Here is a 17,685-nt window from a genome sequence, read left to right on the forward strand (position 1 = left end):
GGAAGTGGAGGTATAGTCCGCGTCCCTCAGGTGCGTCAATCACCATGGATCCATCACGGCATGATCATCAATAATGTCAGAGAGGATGAACCCGGCTCGGGGCTGCCTGGTCGTATGGTTTCTGGACTCGTCAAGGTGGCATATTCCAGCACCCCCCTCATGAATGCCCTGGCTGTCCAAAGGAGAGCAGGAGTTTGGTCATCCGCCGGGGCATAGATAGAGCCCACACACAATATATTGAGAATCTAGGAGGACGGTGGCAGTGTCTCTCCCGACCCGCTTAATGCAATAGACAGCCAACTGAGAGCTTTACCCGATGGTGCTTAATTTTTATATTTTACATCACGAACTGCAAAGGTGACAATTTTGTGTTTACACTATTGTTTTTAAATAGACCTGTGTGCCATACGGGGAATTTAAGGGGGGCCTGGCACTTACCACGTAGGGAAGCCTGTGCTCAGTGTTTTCTCCTGCCCGCCCTGGTCCGACTCGGTAGCCAGTACCGTTGAGCGGATGGCGGGACAGGGAGAGCCAAGAACTTCCGCCCTACCACTGGAGGGGTTAGCGCTCTAGTTACTGCCAGAGAAGGGCTATTTAGCCCTATATCGTCACGAGCGCGCAGCGTTCGCGTGCAGGGGGAGTGCCTAAGACGCGCCGAAGACAAGTCAAAGAGAAGCCCGTCTGCGCCCATCCGCGACTGGACGGGGCAAGGGGCCATGAACCCAGATCCCGTATCCAGGCATATTAGCTATTCGGCCCAGTAATTGCTAGATTTACGGGCTACCCCTTTGCAGGGCTGCGCATGGGAGACCTGGCCATGTCCAGAAGGTCCGTTTTCATGCCGGCATGTCAGTTTCAGGCCTCATTTGTCAATCCATCTTTAATGCCCCCCCAGGCTGCCAAACACTCACCAAAGGGGTGGAAAAACCTGCTTTGTAATGTGAGATCCCTGCCAAAACATCATACTGAGGTTTGGGACCTTATTTCCACTGCACAGCCTGAGCTGTGCTTTCTGACGGAGACGTGGCTGAAGCCCCACTCTGTCCCTTCATTCGCCATGGATATCCCAGAAGGATATAAAATGGCAAGGCTGGACAGACCTATAAAAACTGGCGGCGGTATTGCCATAGTTTATAAAAGTGGGATAACCATCTCCATATTTGGATTACAGTTGCACCGCCAACATGGAACTGATGATCTTCAGGATCAATACCCCCTCAAAGGCTGGTTGGAAAGGGGCCTTGGTTTACGGCCCACTGGGCCCAAGTACGACGTTTGCCATCTCTCTAGTAGAAGCAATGACCCCGCATATTAAATCCGGCAATGATTTTCTATTGCTGGGGGACTTTAATGTACATAGTGATTTAGCGGACAACGCTGAGGCCCAGTCCCTTCTAGCCGATCTATCCTTACTAGGACTGATACAGCACAATAAGGGCCCTACCCACCTAGCGGGCCATACATTAGATATGGTTCTGTCCAACTCCCCCAAGATTGTGTGTAATCCCCCCACGCAGGTCAATTGGACCAACCATTTTGTTATTGAATTTGCCATGTTTAATACAGCCAAATCCAGCAATTGACCTGCGCCCCCACTCTTGCTGCGTAGACATTGGCACAAAATATCTCATGAAGTTTTTCAGAAGACACTTATTGAACCCCGAATTTCAGCCTCGGACAACATAGAGATGGCAATGTCTAAATACAACCATGCCATTCTCGCTGCGGTGGACGCCATAGCTCCTATAAAACTATGTAAGCTGCGTCCCGCAAAACGGCAGGAAGTTTCGTTTTCTGACCAACTTCACTCTCAAAAAAAGGCTTGCAGAAAGTTAGAAAAGACCTGGAGATCATCCCGCTCTGAGGATGATAAAAACTGCTATTACACCGCCTTGGCCTTATACCATAAGAATATCAGAAAGAACCATATCGCCTCGCAACTTGCTGAGGCGGGCAACGCTCCCAAGGTGTTGTATCGGATTCTTCAATCCTTTACTAAACCCACTGCTTGTGAGAGTCTAGATTCATCATTACAACAATTATGTGATGATATCTCTCTATATTTCAACAACAAAATAGAGATGATTTATGATAAAATCATTAGCACTAGTCTCTCCTCGAGTTGCCCTTTGTCATCACCTCAGAAGAGTGGGGCCTCTAACTCTCTCCCACTGTCTGAGTTCCCAGCAGTCTCCTTGGGTGAGGAAGAAGCTCTCATGGGTCAAATCAAGAGTGGATCCCCCCTAGATCTTATCCCGGCTAGAGTTGTGCCATCATTAGGCAAGTCGCTCGGCCCTATGATCCAGTCTTTAGTCAACCTCTCTCTTTCCGAGGGTAGAGTACCTCAAGAGTGGAAGATGGCTCAGGTTAGACCCATCCGTAAAAACTCTGCCATCCCCTGGACGGAACTGTCCAACCTCCGTCCCATTTCTCTCCTCCTGTTTCTGAGCAAATTAACAGAAAAACACGTCAATATTCATCTGTCGAGCTTTATCGAACAAACTGGAGGCCTGGATTACTCCCAGTCCGGCTTCAGGCCAAATCATAGCACCAAATCAGCTCTCCTCTCAGTGACAGATGACATCCGAATGTCCCAGGATAAGGGGAACTCAATGACTCTGGTGCTATTGGACCTGTCAGCAGCGTTCGATACGATATCCCATGACATTCTGCTCAGTCGCTTGGAAGAGGTGGGGCTTGAAGGCCGGGCACTGTCCTGGATGAGGAGCTTTCTATCGGGCCGTACACAGTGTGTTAGCATGGGCTCATTTCGATCTACTTCTGTTGAGCTCACTAAGGGGGTACCCCAGGGCTCTTGTTTGAGCCCAACCCTTTTTAACATCTATGTGGCCCCCCTAGCTGGCCTTATGAGAACATACTGATTCATCCCAGTGTCATACGCTGATGACACTCAGCTTCTCTTCCCTTTAAAGACACTTAGTGCCACGGTCAAACAGTCCTTCTCTGAAGGTATGAAGGCCGTAGCGAGATGGATGGCCTCAAATTTCCTACTGTGTAATGTGGGAAAGACCGAGGTGATGCTCTTTGGGGAAGCAACATTATTGTGGACCCCGGACTGGTGACCCTTAGACCTAGGTTCCGTTCCCAGCCCTAAGCAGGTTGTGAAGAACCTTGGTGTGCGGATAGACCAGGGTCTTTCACTAAAGGGAAACATAAATCAAACAGCTGAGTCCTGTTTTCACGTAATAGGACTTCTTCGTAGAGTGTTTCCTCTTTTACCAGATACTGCTAGAAAGACCCTTGTTCAGGCCCTGGTGCTCAGCCGCCTGGATTATTGCAACGGACTGTTGATTTCAGCAAATGATAGCCTTAGTAGGCTCTAGGTGGTACAAAATACTGCCACTAGGTTAGTTCTAAACGCACCGCCTAGATCCCCCTCACGCCCGTTGATGGAAAAACTCCATTGGCTGCCGATCCGTCAACGGATCAAATTTAAGACCTGCTGTGTTGTCCACAAGGGCCTACACGGTTTGGGCCCTGCGTATCTCGCTGGTAGGTTTGTTCCCTACAACCCAGTACGCAACCTTCGTTCCTGCAACCAGTCCCTTCTTCAAATTCCAACCATTACAAATGCGTCCTTCCATGTCATTGGAATGGTAGAAACTGAAAATTGGGTGTCTAATGAGATTAGGGGCGCTCATGTAAAATTTACACACAATTTTTTATGAACTCACAGTATCCTGACATTTGCTACGTATCGCTGTGCCTTCAGAAAAGGAGAGTGTACACCCAATCCCTCCTATTAAATCAATCAGAAGATTGAATGCAATTTTAACAGTTTTCCGAAGCACAAGCCAAATAACATATAAATTGACAATACAAAAGAATATACAGATTGATCTCCAAAATATTGTGCTTGTCTTGTGTCTTTATTTCTTTTCACTTGATCAAAGTCTTCCACTCCCGTATGCCAACGCGTTTCGTCTCCATTGGGTGTGTACCCACGACTTCCTCAGGGCTTATGTATCCTGTAAGCTCCAGATTACTGTCCCTCGCAGTTGCAAGAAGTAGGTTGTCTTTCCCAGGGTAAGAGTCCCTTTCCTACTTTAAAAACTTTTTTGAATATCCGATTTTTCACCATGTAAATCCGCTGATTAAATCAAACAGTCCGCTTAAAATATTTCTCCAGGTTGTCTCCCAAGGTTCAATTACTCATCTCGTACATTGACATTCCTCCGATTCTATCCATATATTAGAGAAATGACAAAAATGCGGAACCAATACTTCCGCCTAGATCCTCAGGTCCCTGCAGTACGGGCAACCTGTAACTCTCCTCGCTCGGCATCTTGTGAAATCACATACTATAGTAGCAGGATCTAGTAGTGGCAGCAATGTGGTCTTTCATGGTTAATGACTGATCTAATTTTAGGCCTAGATTTTTAACACATTGTTCAGGAACAGGAGCTGGTCCCAATTGTGAGGGCCACCATTCATCAGACCAGCTAGCTGAGGCTTTCCCCGTTAGCATGACCTCTGTTTTTCCAGGATTCAACTGGAGTCAGTTCTGTGTCATCCAGCTAGAGATTACAAGCATTCCGCTGGAGATCCGCAATTTCTCTGCTTCTATCTTTGGGCCAATAGTAAATATAAGCTGAGTATCATCAGCATATGAAATTATCTCAAAACCTAGCTTTTCTACAATTTTATCTAACAGATATGGCCGTAGCATGATAGTTAGCGTTCTGTCTGACAAAGTTCTGCAACCACTTCAAGGCTGTCCCTTGAATGCCACAGGAAGCTAGTCTCTCCGCAAGCACTAAATGTGAGATGGTATTAAAAGCCGCCGAGAGATCTAGAAGGATCAGTACTACCGATCCTCCAATGTCTATTTTCTGTCTGAGCGAGTCAGTTACAGCGTGCATGGCAGTCTCGGTACTGAAGCTCGGTTGAAACCCGGATTGTGATTGATACAGAATTTCGTTGGACTCCAGGTATAGACTTAGTTGCTTGTTAATTATACTTTCCATCAGCTCGCCCAATAAGGGTACCAAAGGAATAGGGCGATAGTTACTGAGTTCTCGGGGATACGCAGTTGGTTTCTTCAATATTGGACGTACGAATGCTTCCTTCCATGTTATTGGAATGGTACCTGATTGTATTGAATAATTATTGATATTTAGAATTGCTGGCACGCAACGAGTGGCTAATAGGGCCATTGTCTTTGGAGGACAAACATCTTGGGGTGAGCCAGATTTTGAGAAGGAGAGAGCATTGAAAACTTCCTCAAGCGTGGTTAACTCGAAACAATCTAAGGTGCTAGCTGCCATTTTTTTCTAAGCCCTCAGTTCTAGTAGAGGCTTCAAGGTCTTGAGAAGTGATCGATGAAAAGTTAGCATAAATATAAATGATCTTTTCTTGAAAATAGATTTCTAACGAATTACAAAAATCTTGGGTTTCCATAGGCGATTGTCTACAGACATGAAGAGATACGAAGTCTTTTACTATATTAACAAGCATTTGCAATGCAATAGGTCTCGCATTCACGCAAGTTTGAGCTATTGACATTGCAAATATGAATGCCTTTTTTTGTTGCTTTTGTTTTAAAAACAAAAATAAAAGGCATTGTTATTTACAATGCCAATAGCTGAAACTCTCGTAACTGCGAGACTTATTGCATTGCAAATGCTTGTTCTATGTGCATAGTCGGAGAAAAACTATTGCCTTTATTGGCAGAGCTCACCTTTTGTAACATCGCTGGTACAGTCTATCATAATAACATTGGTATAGTCCCCCATCTTATGTCTTCGTTGGGCTGCCCCTCCCTCATTGTCATCATAGGTACACTGCATCTGCATATGACATCATGATAGGATCTCTGCTTATGACGTCATTGGTGCAGTTCTCCTAATTTATTTATAGGACAGAAAGATCTCACAAACGTACAGCAGCAAAGCTATCAGAAATGTTTATTTAGTTAAAAAATGGCAATTGATCCCTCGGACAAAGAACAGTTTTTTTTGTCTCTGATGACTTACTTCGGACCTCGGCCCAGTTTAATTCATGGTGGCCCGTGGCAATCAGGTTATTCCCAGACAGCGGGACCATGTGGCCTCGTATCCCCGTCATGTGCTATCCGCGACAACCTCTGTGGCCTCTGTCTCCGAAGAGATCCATCGCCCAATAAGGCAAGCATGGTGCCACAACACCACAAAAATGACCTAGGCACAGTGCCTCCCACTCCAGAGTTATACATCCGCAAGCCCCTGGGCACCGATAGGCACATCCACGGAAAGGAATCACCACACTATGCCTTTCTCTCCAAGGATCTGTATTTCAGTGCCCCAGAGCGCTGCACTGCACTGCTACAGAAAAGTGCCCTCTCGTCCCCATAACAGGTACATGGTGAACCCTGACTGTACCAGAACATTCCCTCACCCCTGACAGACTGTCAATACCTGCACTCCTACAGGCAGAACTGTGATGTACATTCTGATCCAGGGCTTTAAATGGGCTGCTACTCACAGGTACTGAGTACCGACACTTCTTATTTTTATCACTCTGAGTACCAGTACTTATGAAGGGTAGGCGCAATGGCCTCTGGTGGTGGTAGCCTGTCTCTTTGACAGCCAACGCACTTTTATGGCCCTGAGCTGAGCCCCCGCTGAACTATTCCGCGTGGGCTCATTTGCATGATATCCGGGTGTTCGCCCTCATGCTGTGTTGCAAGGAGTGGAGGCAGCCCAGTGGTGATACAAGCCATGGGAGGTAAGGTGGATAAAAGGGCTTTTGTCTGCTTATGTTTGTCTGTTTACCTGCTTGTGTGTGTGTGTGTGTGTGTTTTTGTGTGAGAGAAAAACTAGAGAAATTTTACAAAATAAGGAAATGTTAAAATGATCAGTGTTTGACTTACGTTTTGTATAACGAATTAACCTGTTTTGTTTATAGAATCACATTTCTCATGTTTTGGTATGTGTTGCAACTAGTATACAAGTCAATACGCTTCGCATGTCTTGCCGTTAGCCCCGCCCCTAGACCCGTCCACTCGCCATATTCAAACCTGCAATATTGTTTCCCCATTTAAAGCACTGCTCTAATCTCTTCCCTTCCTATTACTTACTGTTTCCCCTCGCCACTACACTTTTCCCTCAAGGCATTTGGAAGCAGCCCTAGCTGGTAAAAGCATTTAACAAAACAATCATTCAAAATAAAACACATGTTTCTGCGATTTCTTGAATGATTACGACCACTTCCAGCCACTCACTCCGGGTGTGAGGTGACTGACAGATGGTCCTTTAATCGCTACTAATCACTTTTGAGACGGATAGCTTTTTTCCAGTCACCGATGTCTCTCTCGCCCTCTGGGCTCCCGGGATGAATGAAAGCTCGCTCTTACCTCTGACAGTGACACCCAGTAACTCACTGCTTGACAAATGTGAGTGAATTTGAAAATGCATGCTAGGCATCGAGCAGGAGCAAGAAGCATCATTTGTCAGTGATGAGGTCCATCCCGACAGGCAATGCCCAGAGACCACAGCCATCCGTCAAAGGACTGTCTCTAAAGACAGCTACAGTGATGAAGGGCCGGATGTAAGAACGGTTTTACCCACTCTGTATCTATGGACACGTGCGGGACATAAGGGCCGACAGGTTGAACCCCAGAGTGCAGAACACAAACCAGGGGCTGGACCTGGAAAGCAAGAGGTGCTTCAGTGGAATCGCCTCCTTCTTCGCATGCCTCACTGCCCTCCCAGCTCATTCTCACCGCTGTGTTATATTATTATCTATTCTGCGCTCCCAGTCACCACACCCATACTGCGAACAGCAGCAGAGATGACGTGCCTGGAATTAGTAACACCGGGAGAAACGTGTCGATTGTGAAGAGTTATCTGAAGGGGTATCTTGTACTGAGGACAGGGGACACAAAAGGGTTAGCACAAGGAATCCCCAACACCAAGTAAAAGGAAGTGTGAAAGAGAGAATCTGGCATGGAGGAAAGGACCGTATTAGGAGTCAGCCCCTACCCCGGTTAGATGAAGCCCCGGCAAATGACAGGTAAGAGTGGGGATGGGGGCATGGAAGAGTGTGTCAAGACTCAAGAGGGACTTCCAGCACCGAGAACATGTGTTACTGGAAAGTACCTCCAGCATGGGTATTTAACGACTGCTCCATCCCCATTTACTCCTCACCAAAAACGGCAGCGCATTACAATACAATTATACTAAGAGATACAAATTCGTGAATAAAACTCCAATTCTACTCTTCCCAAAAGCAAGAGTTGTTAGAAGTTGGCTTGGAAAAATATGTATTTCCGCCTGCAATGTACGTCAATGCATGACACGTTTAATTCCTCGTTTAACAAGCAATGTCTGCCAGTGCCGTCAGATGGTTCGCGCAGTGACGCTTGGCCGTGCGCCGTGCCGCTAGCTCCAGCTAATAGGGGCTGTGCACAGGCGGAGGCCCTGTCTCGGCAGCTGTGGAACAGGAGAGGCAGCCGGAATCGCTGCACAGGTGAGGGGTGAACGGGGGGGGGCATCAGCCATCACGGAGGGATTTTTGTATGTGGGCACGAGTAATTGACAGGGGAGAGTTACTTGGTCGGGCCAGTGCTGGTGTGCTGTGACTTCGGTGCATGCGCATTGACGGGCCGTGGTTTGCAAGGGAGACAGGAGATGGGCACAGCGAGCGCCTGACCTGATCTGATTCCTGAGGCTGTGCGTGCCCTTCTCCTGTCTCCTGGGAAGCAGAGCCGGTGACTATAGGTCTCTGGCGAGACAGCGCTTCGCGCTGTAATCGCCACGAGACCTAAAAAGGGCCTTTGGGACGTTACTGGCACGTTCAATTTGGACGTCTGGCTGATTTTAAATTCATATTACAGCTAGACAAGAATTGTTTAAAGCGTAGTTTGTTTTGTGGGTCTTTACTAACTCGCCAAAGTCTCTCCAATCTCTTGCATTTGGATTTTTCAATCTTTAGCTCCGAGGTGCACCAGGGGGCTGATGGTAGACATTGGGGAGAATCCAAAACTGTCACAAAGGTGGTATTAAATTCTTCCAACGTCGTAGGTGCATCCTTATCCTTCTTTTGTGATTCCAGGTGAAAATCCTCATTAAAGGCTTCTACAGGAAGATTTCGGCAAGGTCTTGTGCCACTTGTTTTTTCCCTGCACTTAAGTCTGAGCTCTCAGGGCATGGCTGTTGGATAGAGAACCTAATCATTGAATGATCGGTCCAAGTGAGAGAGTCTGGGAGGTTACAGGTTAGATGATCAATATTAGAAAAGATTAGGTCTAGCGAGTGGCCAGCTGGATGAGTTGGGCCTGTAACTCTTTGGGTGAGTTTAATCATGTCAAGTGTAGAGAGGAGTTTATTAACCTCAGGGTTCGCATGATTTTCACCATGAAAATTAAAATCCCCCAACAAAAGAAATTTATTTGAGGGGAGCACATGTATAGCAATTAGATCTATCAGTTGGTCTGTGAAATTGGTCTTAGTTCCGGGGGACGGTATATTAGTGCACCGTTCCAACTATCTGTTTGTGACTTAATAATCTTGAAAATTCCCAGTTCTATACTTTCATGCATGGCACTCAGATCCGTCACGTGAGACATCCTGTGATTCTGGGCAAATCATTCAATATCCACGTGCCTAACACAAATGAATGTGTCCATCTGTAACGCAACTGGGGCTCAAATAAAGCACTATGATCCCCGATACCTTCGAGTCGAGTGCGAGCTTAATAAAACTCTGAAAAAAATGCACGGGACATTCCTATTCCAACTCTAATGCTAACCCTATGAAGCACCCTACAACTTTAGGGCTACTTACACAAAGACGGACTGTAATCCAAGTCACAGAGTTTCATACCCACTACTTCCTGAAGTAAGCCTAAAGGAGGTTCTGGCAGTGCCGTACCGAAAGAACCAGTGGAGGCCAAGTTGCGTGAAGTTTGGGTGGTTTCCTAGGGTCAGCTCAAACTGCAGCGGTTTAGGGAACGCAACTCTTCCCCCTTCAAGAGTTTGACATCAGCCGCTGTCCTAGTGGTTTATGTACTGTCTAATTATTTTAAGGGGCTGAGCAACCCCTGGTCATAAGCAGTGAATACCCATGCTCCTCCAGAACAAGGGCTGTCTGTCCCCTGTCAACACTCAGCATTTCTGTAAGGAACCAGTAACGTTTCAGCCCCACACAGGACCAAACTAGTCTTCGTGGATCTCTAGGACCAAACACTCTGGTCCTGTGATTGGGTCGATCAGCAGCCCTAGTTTTGTTGTTTTTGCCTGAAGTGCTCACCCCATGTCTGCTAAAGGTGGGTTTATGAGAGAGAGTTTACTGTTCACTGGCCAGCCGCCTACAGGTGCTGCTGGAGAGGGTCTAGAATAGGTTGGGTTTGCAGGTATGATGAGTGACGGCTGACCTTTCCCACGGAGCGGCGCTGTTAGCAGATAAATGTACACACTCTTGCTGGCAGTACTAACAGTGGCACACAGGGCTTGGCATCACCATCATCGTTCCTTTGTAAAGCGTACATGTATCTATTACTTTCATGTTTTACATCTCAAACCTTGATATCCAAACCTGTGCTGAATATACTCAGCCAGCAGCCCATCTGGACATGGTTGGAGGGGGCCTGATCCAGTCACTTATTTCGATTGTGAGGATGATTAAGTGGTGATAAACAGGTTCGACATTGAAATCCATCGGCTTTGAGTCTCTGTGTTCTTCCCTTTAAGATTTCACTAATCAACAGTGTTACATCAGGCCCCTCACACATCTCCGATGAGGAACACCCTAGACCGGTGGTCTTAAAACCTTTTAATGCCACGCCCCCAACCCCACAGCGATCGTCGGGCACCCCTCAGAATTTTTCAAAATTATTCTATTCAATTGACAATGTTTAAATATGTCTAGACTTATTTAAACATTGCAGTTAAGTACTGTTTTAAGAATGCAATCAAATACGTGATTGGCAAACATACTATTCTGGTCAGGCAGGCTTTAATATATAGCCTTATGGCCCGCTGACGAGGGCCTGCGTCTTGGGCCTGTAACGAGTTCAGGGCCTTTAACGACCGGTATATCCAGAGGCAGAAGGGCTATAAGGCAATTAGAAGATTCCACCCACTAAGTGTAGAATATTCTAAATTAAAAAGAGAAAAAACATGAAGACAAACATTGGAATGTTGGAGCTCCGGACTTATACCAGCCATTACAAGCCATTTAAGGGCTTTAATACAGTGAACATGTATCTCAATACATAACTGTTGGCAAATTGCCGCTTTGATATAATTTTATCCGCCCCTCTGGAGTCAGTAACTAGGTGTTTCAGAAATGTATGACCTTTTTATTCTGTACACTGCAGTAAAAGCTAGGGACAGCTGTCTTGTTCATCAACCAAACTACCTTTTAAATTAGTTTGAGCATCCCCAGTGCCCTCCTCCTAGATTGAGAAGCCAGTTTTCGGTGAACACCCACCATGTCCTACAGGACAGGTAGCCAAGTCGATAGGGAGTCATCTTTCTTTACTTGAATATCATTGGTTCACAAATCCTTCCATACCAAAAGTACCATGGTGGACGGAAGTCTGGCTCTGTGGATGTGCTATTCTCTTTCTGGCATTTTACGGTAACTAAAGGTTTCATTTCCAAGTTCTGAAAGTGACCTCGTCCTAGTCTACCGGACATTGACCTTGTGTGCTAGCCTGTATCTCAAACCAGCTTTGTAGGTATATCAGCTAGCACCTGTTTTAAATAGAACCAGGGGCAGAAGAAGGTTTATGCAATCAAAAGAACAAAATACAATCAATTTCATATCACCATTTTTTGTGTCAATTGTTTTGGTTCTCTTAAATTTCCAAATGACTCAGCCTCACTAGTATTTATATTCAATTGTATGAATATTTAGATATGGTGTCCTGGCTTTAGAAGTACTGGAGTGAATATGTGCAGAAAATGAGGACATTTTAACACAATTCCATACACAGATTTGAGCTGGATAAACTGTGTGATGACAGCGATCCTTGTGCCAATCATCCACACTCGAGCTCATCAGGTAACAAAGACAATCATCAGTACAGACTACGTACTTCTCCCTATCTTGGCTCAGTCCAGGAGGGCTTTCAGTTCCATTATAGTCAATTATACATTTAAAGTTAAGCTTCCATAGGACTATGGAATTATTATTCCCTAGAGGAACCCACAGAATTCTCTTTTACAAGTTAAATACGACAATAGTTCAAGCAGGTGCTGCTCAGTAACACCAGCAGAGGGCGCCATAGATTGCTTTTGCTCGAACTTTAGCACTGTATGTTCTTACAGGGGCTTTGAGGAACAGCCTTCCTTCCATACTATGAAAAAGCTTAAAACACTCGGTTAGTCCTGGACACAGGAAGACCGACATTCTGGATATGATTGTGGCATAAAGATTTAAACAAAAAGCCAACCCTTAAATAACTGTAGCTTTATAACTGTTCACCCTTCGAAGGTGCTCACAGCTTTCTGAGAAACTCTTTGTACTCGACTCCTTTATTCCACGTCCATCACAGGCACCGTTGTTCTAGATATAACACAATCTAACACCCAGTATATAAAGTTGCACTAAATAAGACCCTTAAAAAAAAGTCTCTTTGGAATATGACAAATCTATGTCTACATCCCTCTTGTAGCAGAATACTTACAAGTACTGAACATTTTATGACATTTTTATGAATTGTTAACAAGGGGAGTGCCAAGCCACAGACATATTTTTAACTTTCCTAAGAAATGATACATTGGTTGGACAAAAATGACTGAATTAAAAGAAGTGAAGCCCAGGTCTTTGTATCACAAGTAGCACTTATCTCTCTATTAACACACAAGAGCTAGTCCCATCTCAAAGAAACCTTGTCAGTCATGTGAACACCGAAAGCAGAGCCATTCTGAGAGCAGTCACACTGTTGAGACAGGACGCCTTTCTAATGGCACCTCTGCCAGACTCCCTGCTGACAGCAGTCACGCTGTCGAGACAGGACCCCCTTCTAATGCCACCTCTGCCAGACTCCCTGCTGACAGCAGTCACACTGTCGAAACAGGGCCCCCTTCTAATGCCACCTCTGCCAGACTCTCTGCTGACAGCAGTCACACTGTCGAGACAGGACCCCCTTCTAATGCCACCTATGCCAAACTCCATGCTGACAGCAGTCACACTGTCGAGACAGGGCCCCCTTCTAATGCCACCTCTGCTAGACTCCATGCTGACAACACAAATTATCTTGAGTTTAGGGGCGCAATATCATTTCTTTACAATCAGCAGTAAAATGCCAAAATCCAAATCATTTTTTTATTCTATTACATATCTTAAACACATGCCTTTCTTTTTAATATGTAAAACTTACTCATTATTGTGTACATTTTATAGCATCGTGATTGGTTCTACCTTTATATTATTTTTATACAATCAATCTTTTTTTTCATTTCTTTTGTGGAACAATCATGTCAAAATTGAGCTCCATTAGCCATCAAAAAATCGTCGTCCAAGAATGTAAAATGGTTATTTTGCTTAACTATCACACAGTCAGTGTCAACTATCAGTGACTTTTATAAATGATTCCTCACACTCCTGAAGAGAAGCCGCGTGCTCACCCTGTCTATCACACAGCATGCAGGTTGGAGACTTTCATTAATATTCTGTATCTGGTGAACAGACACCGTGTGCTCAGCCTGGCTATCTCACAGCTGCAGCTCTGAGACCTTCATTATTGATACTGCACTCTTCTGAAGTGAAGTACTCAGCCTGGCTATCACACAGCTGCAGCTCTGAGACCTTCATTATTGATCTTGAACTCTTCTGAAGTGTGCTCGGCCTGGCTATCACACAGCTGCAGCTCTGTCACCGTTATTAATGATCCTGCACTCTTCTGGGGTGAAGTACTAGGCCTGCCTATCAAACAGCGGCAGATCTGTGACCTTCATTATTGATCCTGCACACTTCTGAAGTGTGCTCGGCCTGGCTATCACACAGCTGCAGCTCCGTGACCTTCATAATTGATCCTGCACTCTTCTGAAGTGAAGTGCTCGGCCTGGCTATCACACAGCTGCTGCTCTGTTACCTTCGTTACTGATCCTGCACTCTTCTGAAGTGTACTCGCTCTGCTTGTCACACAGTTGTAGCTCTGTGGACTTCATTATTGATCCTGCACTCTTCTGAAGTGTGCTTGGCCTGGCTGTCACACAGTTGTAGCTCTGCAACCGTAATTATTGATCATGCACTCTTCTGAAGAGAGGCTGACGTCTTTGTAGCTTTGAAAGTTGACAAAAGATCTTCACACATTTACTGCAATGACATGGCTTTTCACGTGTGTGTTTGCTGGTCATACTTATATATACATAACATCTACTTCTACATTCACTGCATTTGAATGATTCCTGTGTGTGTTTTCTGTTCCCTTTTTTACCTGAAATATTTATGAATAGTAATAAAAACCCCCCTTTTTTTTCTTATCTTTATCTTTTTTAGAAACTTGGCTGTGAATGGAGCACAAATGTATATCACGGATAGAAGATATTGTTACGAGCACAACGCAATCCACAAAACTCTATACACTAGAGATATGAGCACGGATCTATATCGAATCTTAATATAGATACCACATTTCAATATTGATTTCCCATCGGTAAAACGAGTAGAAGGGGTGATACTCTGTAGGTAAAGAGTACATTATTTTCGAAGGCCGTAGAGTTTACAACCACTAGTCTCTTTAGTCTCTGCTTTCAAATGTGACACTCTCAGACTACTGACCGTAGAAAGGAATTAGGATATATAAGGATATGGGAGTAGTGGCTAGCTAAATAGCATGCAAGACGGGTTCGTCATGGGTACTATACCTGACCGGATTAGAGCTCTCTCTCCCTCCTTTCTTATCTCTTACTATTCTTTTTCACTTAATAATTCTTTTTGTTCTACTACTCAGCATCTACTGTCTGTCACTTATGAATCGTTTCCTTCACCAGTCGGACATTGTCTCCTCCATGTTCTTTAAGTTCCTTTGAACGCAGTATGGAATTGGGGTACTATACCCTTCATTGTCTTCAAATGTAAACATTAATGTAATTTGCTGCTTTATACCACACACCTTGGAAATGTGCCCTACACTGTTAAACACAATGTTCCTTTTACATTAATTTATTTTTGTAATGGCGCATTTGGGAACTCTGTGGCGTTAAACACAGAGTCTCTCTTCCCTTGTTATTATTTTGCTCACTATATTGCTTGCAAAATGTCCGTGGTGGTCATGTGACCAAAAGCCCGTGTGCTCGAAACGCGTCTGTTTTTGTGCCCAATAAAGAAATTCTAAATCGTACCCGGCTGGTGTGGCTTGTCGTCCCTTCGTTCAGCGGGAGGATCGAGTGGATATATATATATATATATATATATATATATATATATATATATATATATATATATATACACACACGAAAACTCCTCCACGCCACTTCCAATCCACACGGACCAGCGAGGCGTTCACACAGGAGACGGACCACAGGATCAGTTACAGGTTTTCTTTATTTTGGCAGATACAGCTGGAAAAAGTGCATTACGCGTTTCGGGCTACGCAAGCCCTTGCTCACATGTGTATATATCCATTGTCACATTCCTTGCACTTGAATGGTTTTTACAGTGTGTATTCGTTGATATTTTCTTAATGTTAATGATTCACTAAAGCTACTTTTACATTCATGGCAATTATATGGTTTTTCCCTAGTGTGTGTCCTCTGATGCTGTTTTAGTTGTGATAATCGACAAAACCTCTTCAAACATTCTCTGCAATTATATGGTTTTTCTCCTGTGTGTGTTCTTTGATGGTGATTTCGGTCTGATAATCGACTAAAGCTCTTCATACATTCACTGCACTTGAATGTTTTTTCCTGTGTGTGTTCACGGATGAATCCTTAATGTTGAAGATTCACTAAAACTACTTTCAGATTCACTGCACTGGCATGGTTTTTCTCCAGTGTGAGTTCTCTGGTGCCGTTTTAGGCTTGATAAATATATAAAGCTCTTCCTACATCCATTGCACTTGAATGGGTTTTCCCCAGTGTGTGTATTCTGATGCTGTTTTAGGTCTGACAATCGAATAAACCTCTTCTCACATTCACTGCACTTGAATGGTTTTTCTCCTGTGTGTGTTCTCTGATGCTGTTTTAGGTGTGATGATTGACTAAAGCTCTTCAAACATTCACTGCACTTAAATGGTTTTTCCCCTGTGTGTGTTCGCTGATGATTCCTTAATGTTGACAAATCACTAAAACTACTTTCACATTCACTGCACTTGAATGGTTTTTCCCCTGTGTGTGTTCGCTGATGAATCCTTAATGTTGAAGATTGACTAAAACTACTTTCACATTCACTGCACTTGAATGGTTTTTCCCCTGTGTGTGTTCTCGGATGAATCCTTAATGTTGATGAATTACTAAAACTTCTTTCACATTCACTGCACTGGAATGGTTTTTCCCCTGTGTGTGTTCGCTGATGCTGTTTTAGGTGTGATAATTGATTAAACCTCTTCACACATTCAGTGCAATTATATGGTTTTTCTCCTGTGTGTGTTCTCAGATGGTATTTTAGGTCTGATAATCGACTAAAGCTCTTCAAACATTCACTGCACTTGAATGGTTTGTCCCCTGTGTGTGTTTGCTGATGAATCCTTAATGTTGAAGATTCACTAAAACTTCTTCCACACTCACTGCACTGGAATGGTTTTTCCCCTGTGTGTGTTCGCAGATGTTGCCTTAATGCTGATGAATCACTAAAACTTCTTCCACACTCACTGCACTGGAATGGTTTTTCCCGTGTGTCTTCGCAGATGTTTCCTTAATGCTGATGAAACACTAAAACTTCTTTCACATTCACTGCACTGGAATGGTTTTTCCCCAGTGTGTGTTCTCTGATGCTGTTTTAGGTCTGATAATTGAATAAACCTCTTCTCACATTCACTGCACTGGTATGGTTTTTCCCCAGTGTGTGTTCTCTGATGCTGTTTTAGGTCTGATAATTGAATAAACCTCTTCTCACATTCACTGCACTGGAATGGTTTTTCCCCTGTGTGTGTTCGCAGATGTCTCCTTAATGCTGATGAATCACTAAAACTTCTTCCACATTCACTGCACTGGAATGGTTTTTCCCCAGTGTGTATTCGCTGATGCTGTTTTAGGTGTGATAATTGATTAAACCTCTTCTCACATTCACTGCACTGGAATGGTTTTTCCCCTGTGTGTGTTCGCAGATGTCTCCTTAATGCTGATGAATCACTAAAACTTATTCCACATTCACTGCACTGGAATGGTTTTTCCCCAGTGTGTATTCGCTGATGCTGTTTTAGGTGTGATAATTGATTAAACCTCTTCATACATTCAGTGCAATGATATGGTTTTTCCCCTGGGTGTGTTCGTTGATGTCTTTTTAGGCCTGATAACTGAATAAAGCTCTTTACACATTCAGTGCATTTGAATAGTTTTTTCCCTGTGTGTGCTTGCTGATGGGGTTTTAATATTGATGACAAACTAAAGCTCTCACTGCATGTGTCTGAGACTTCTCTCTTGGTTAGCGTCTCTTGCTCTGGTATATACTTGTTTACATCCATTGACTGTACATCCTGAAGGGCCAACATGACTGATAAAGCACTTGTGTTATTCTTGCATTCCCTGTATGAGTCGTATTTTGCACGTTTGTTTTCTGATTAAAGAATAAAGTG

At 44.3% G+C, this 17,685-nt stretch overlaps 1 protein-coding gene and 1 long non-coding RNA gene across 2 annotated transcripts in view; one reads left to right on the top strand and one right to left on the bottom strand.

Moving 5' to 3' along the window:
- The window catches only part of LOC144806148 (uncharacterized), a 1,180,470-nt gene that overhangs the window by 379,590 nt on the left and 783,195 nt on the right, over positions 1–17,685 (top strand). The window lies entirely within an intron of this gene.
- LOC144806133 (uncharacterized) overlaps positions 1–17,685 on the bottom strand; it is a 169,164-nt gene that overhangs the window by 71,215 nt on the left and 80,264 nt on the right. The window contains 2 exon segments of the mRNA XM_078672563.1: positions 16,075–16,773; positions 16,775–17,416. Of these exon segments, the coding sequence (XP_078528689.1) occupies positions 16,075–16,773; positions 16,775–17,416 (1,341 nt within the window).

This window comes from Lissotriton helveticus (assembly GCF_964261635.1).
Source record: "Lissotriton helveticus chromosome 1_1 unlocalized genomic scaffold, aLisHel1.1 SUPER_1_unloc_5, whole genome shotgun sequence".
Classification (NCBI taxonomy): domain Eukaryota; kingdom Metazoa; phylum Chordata; class Amphibia; order Caudata; family Salamandridae; genus Lissotriton; species Lissotriton helveticus.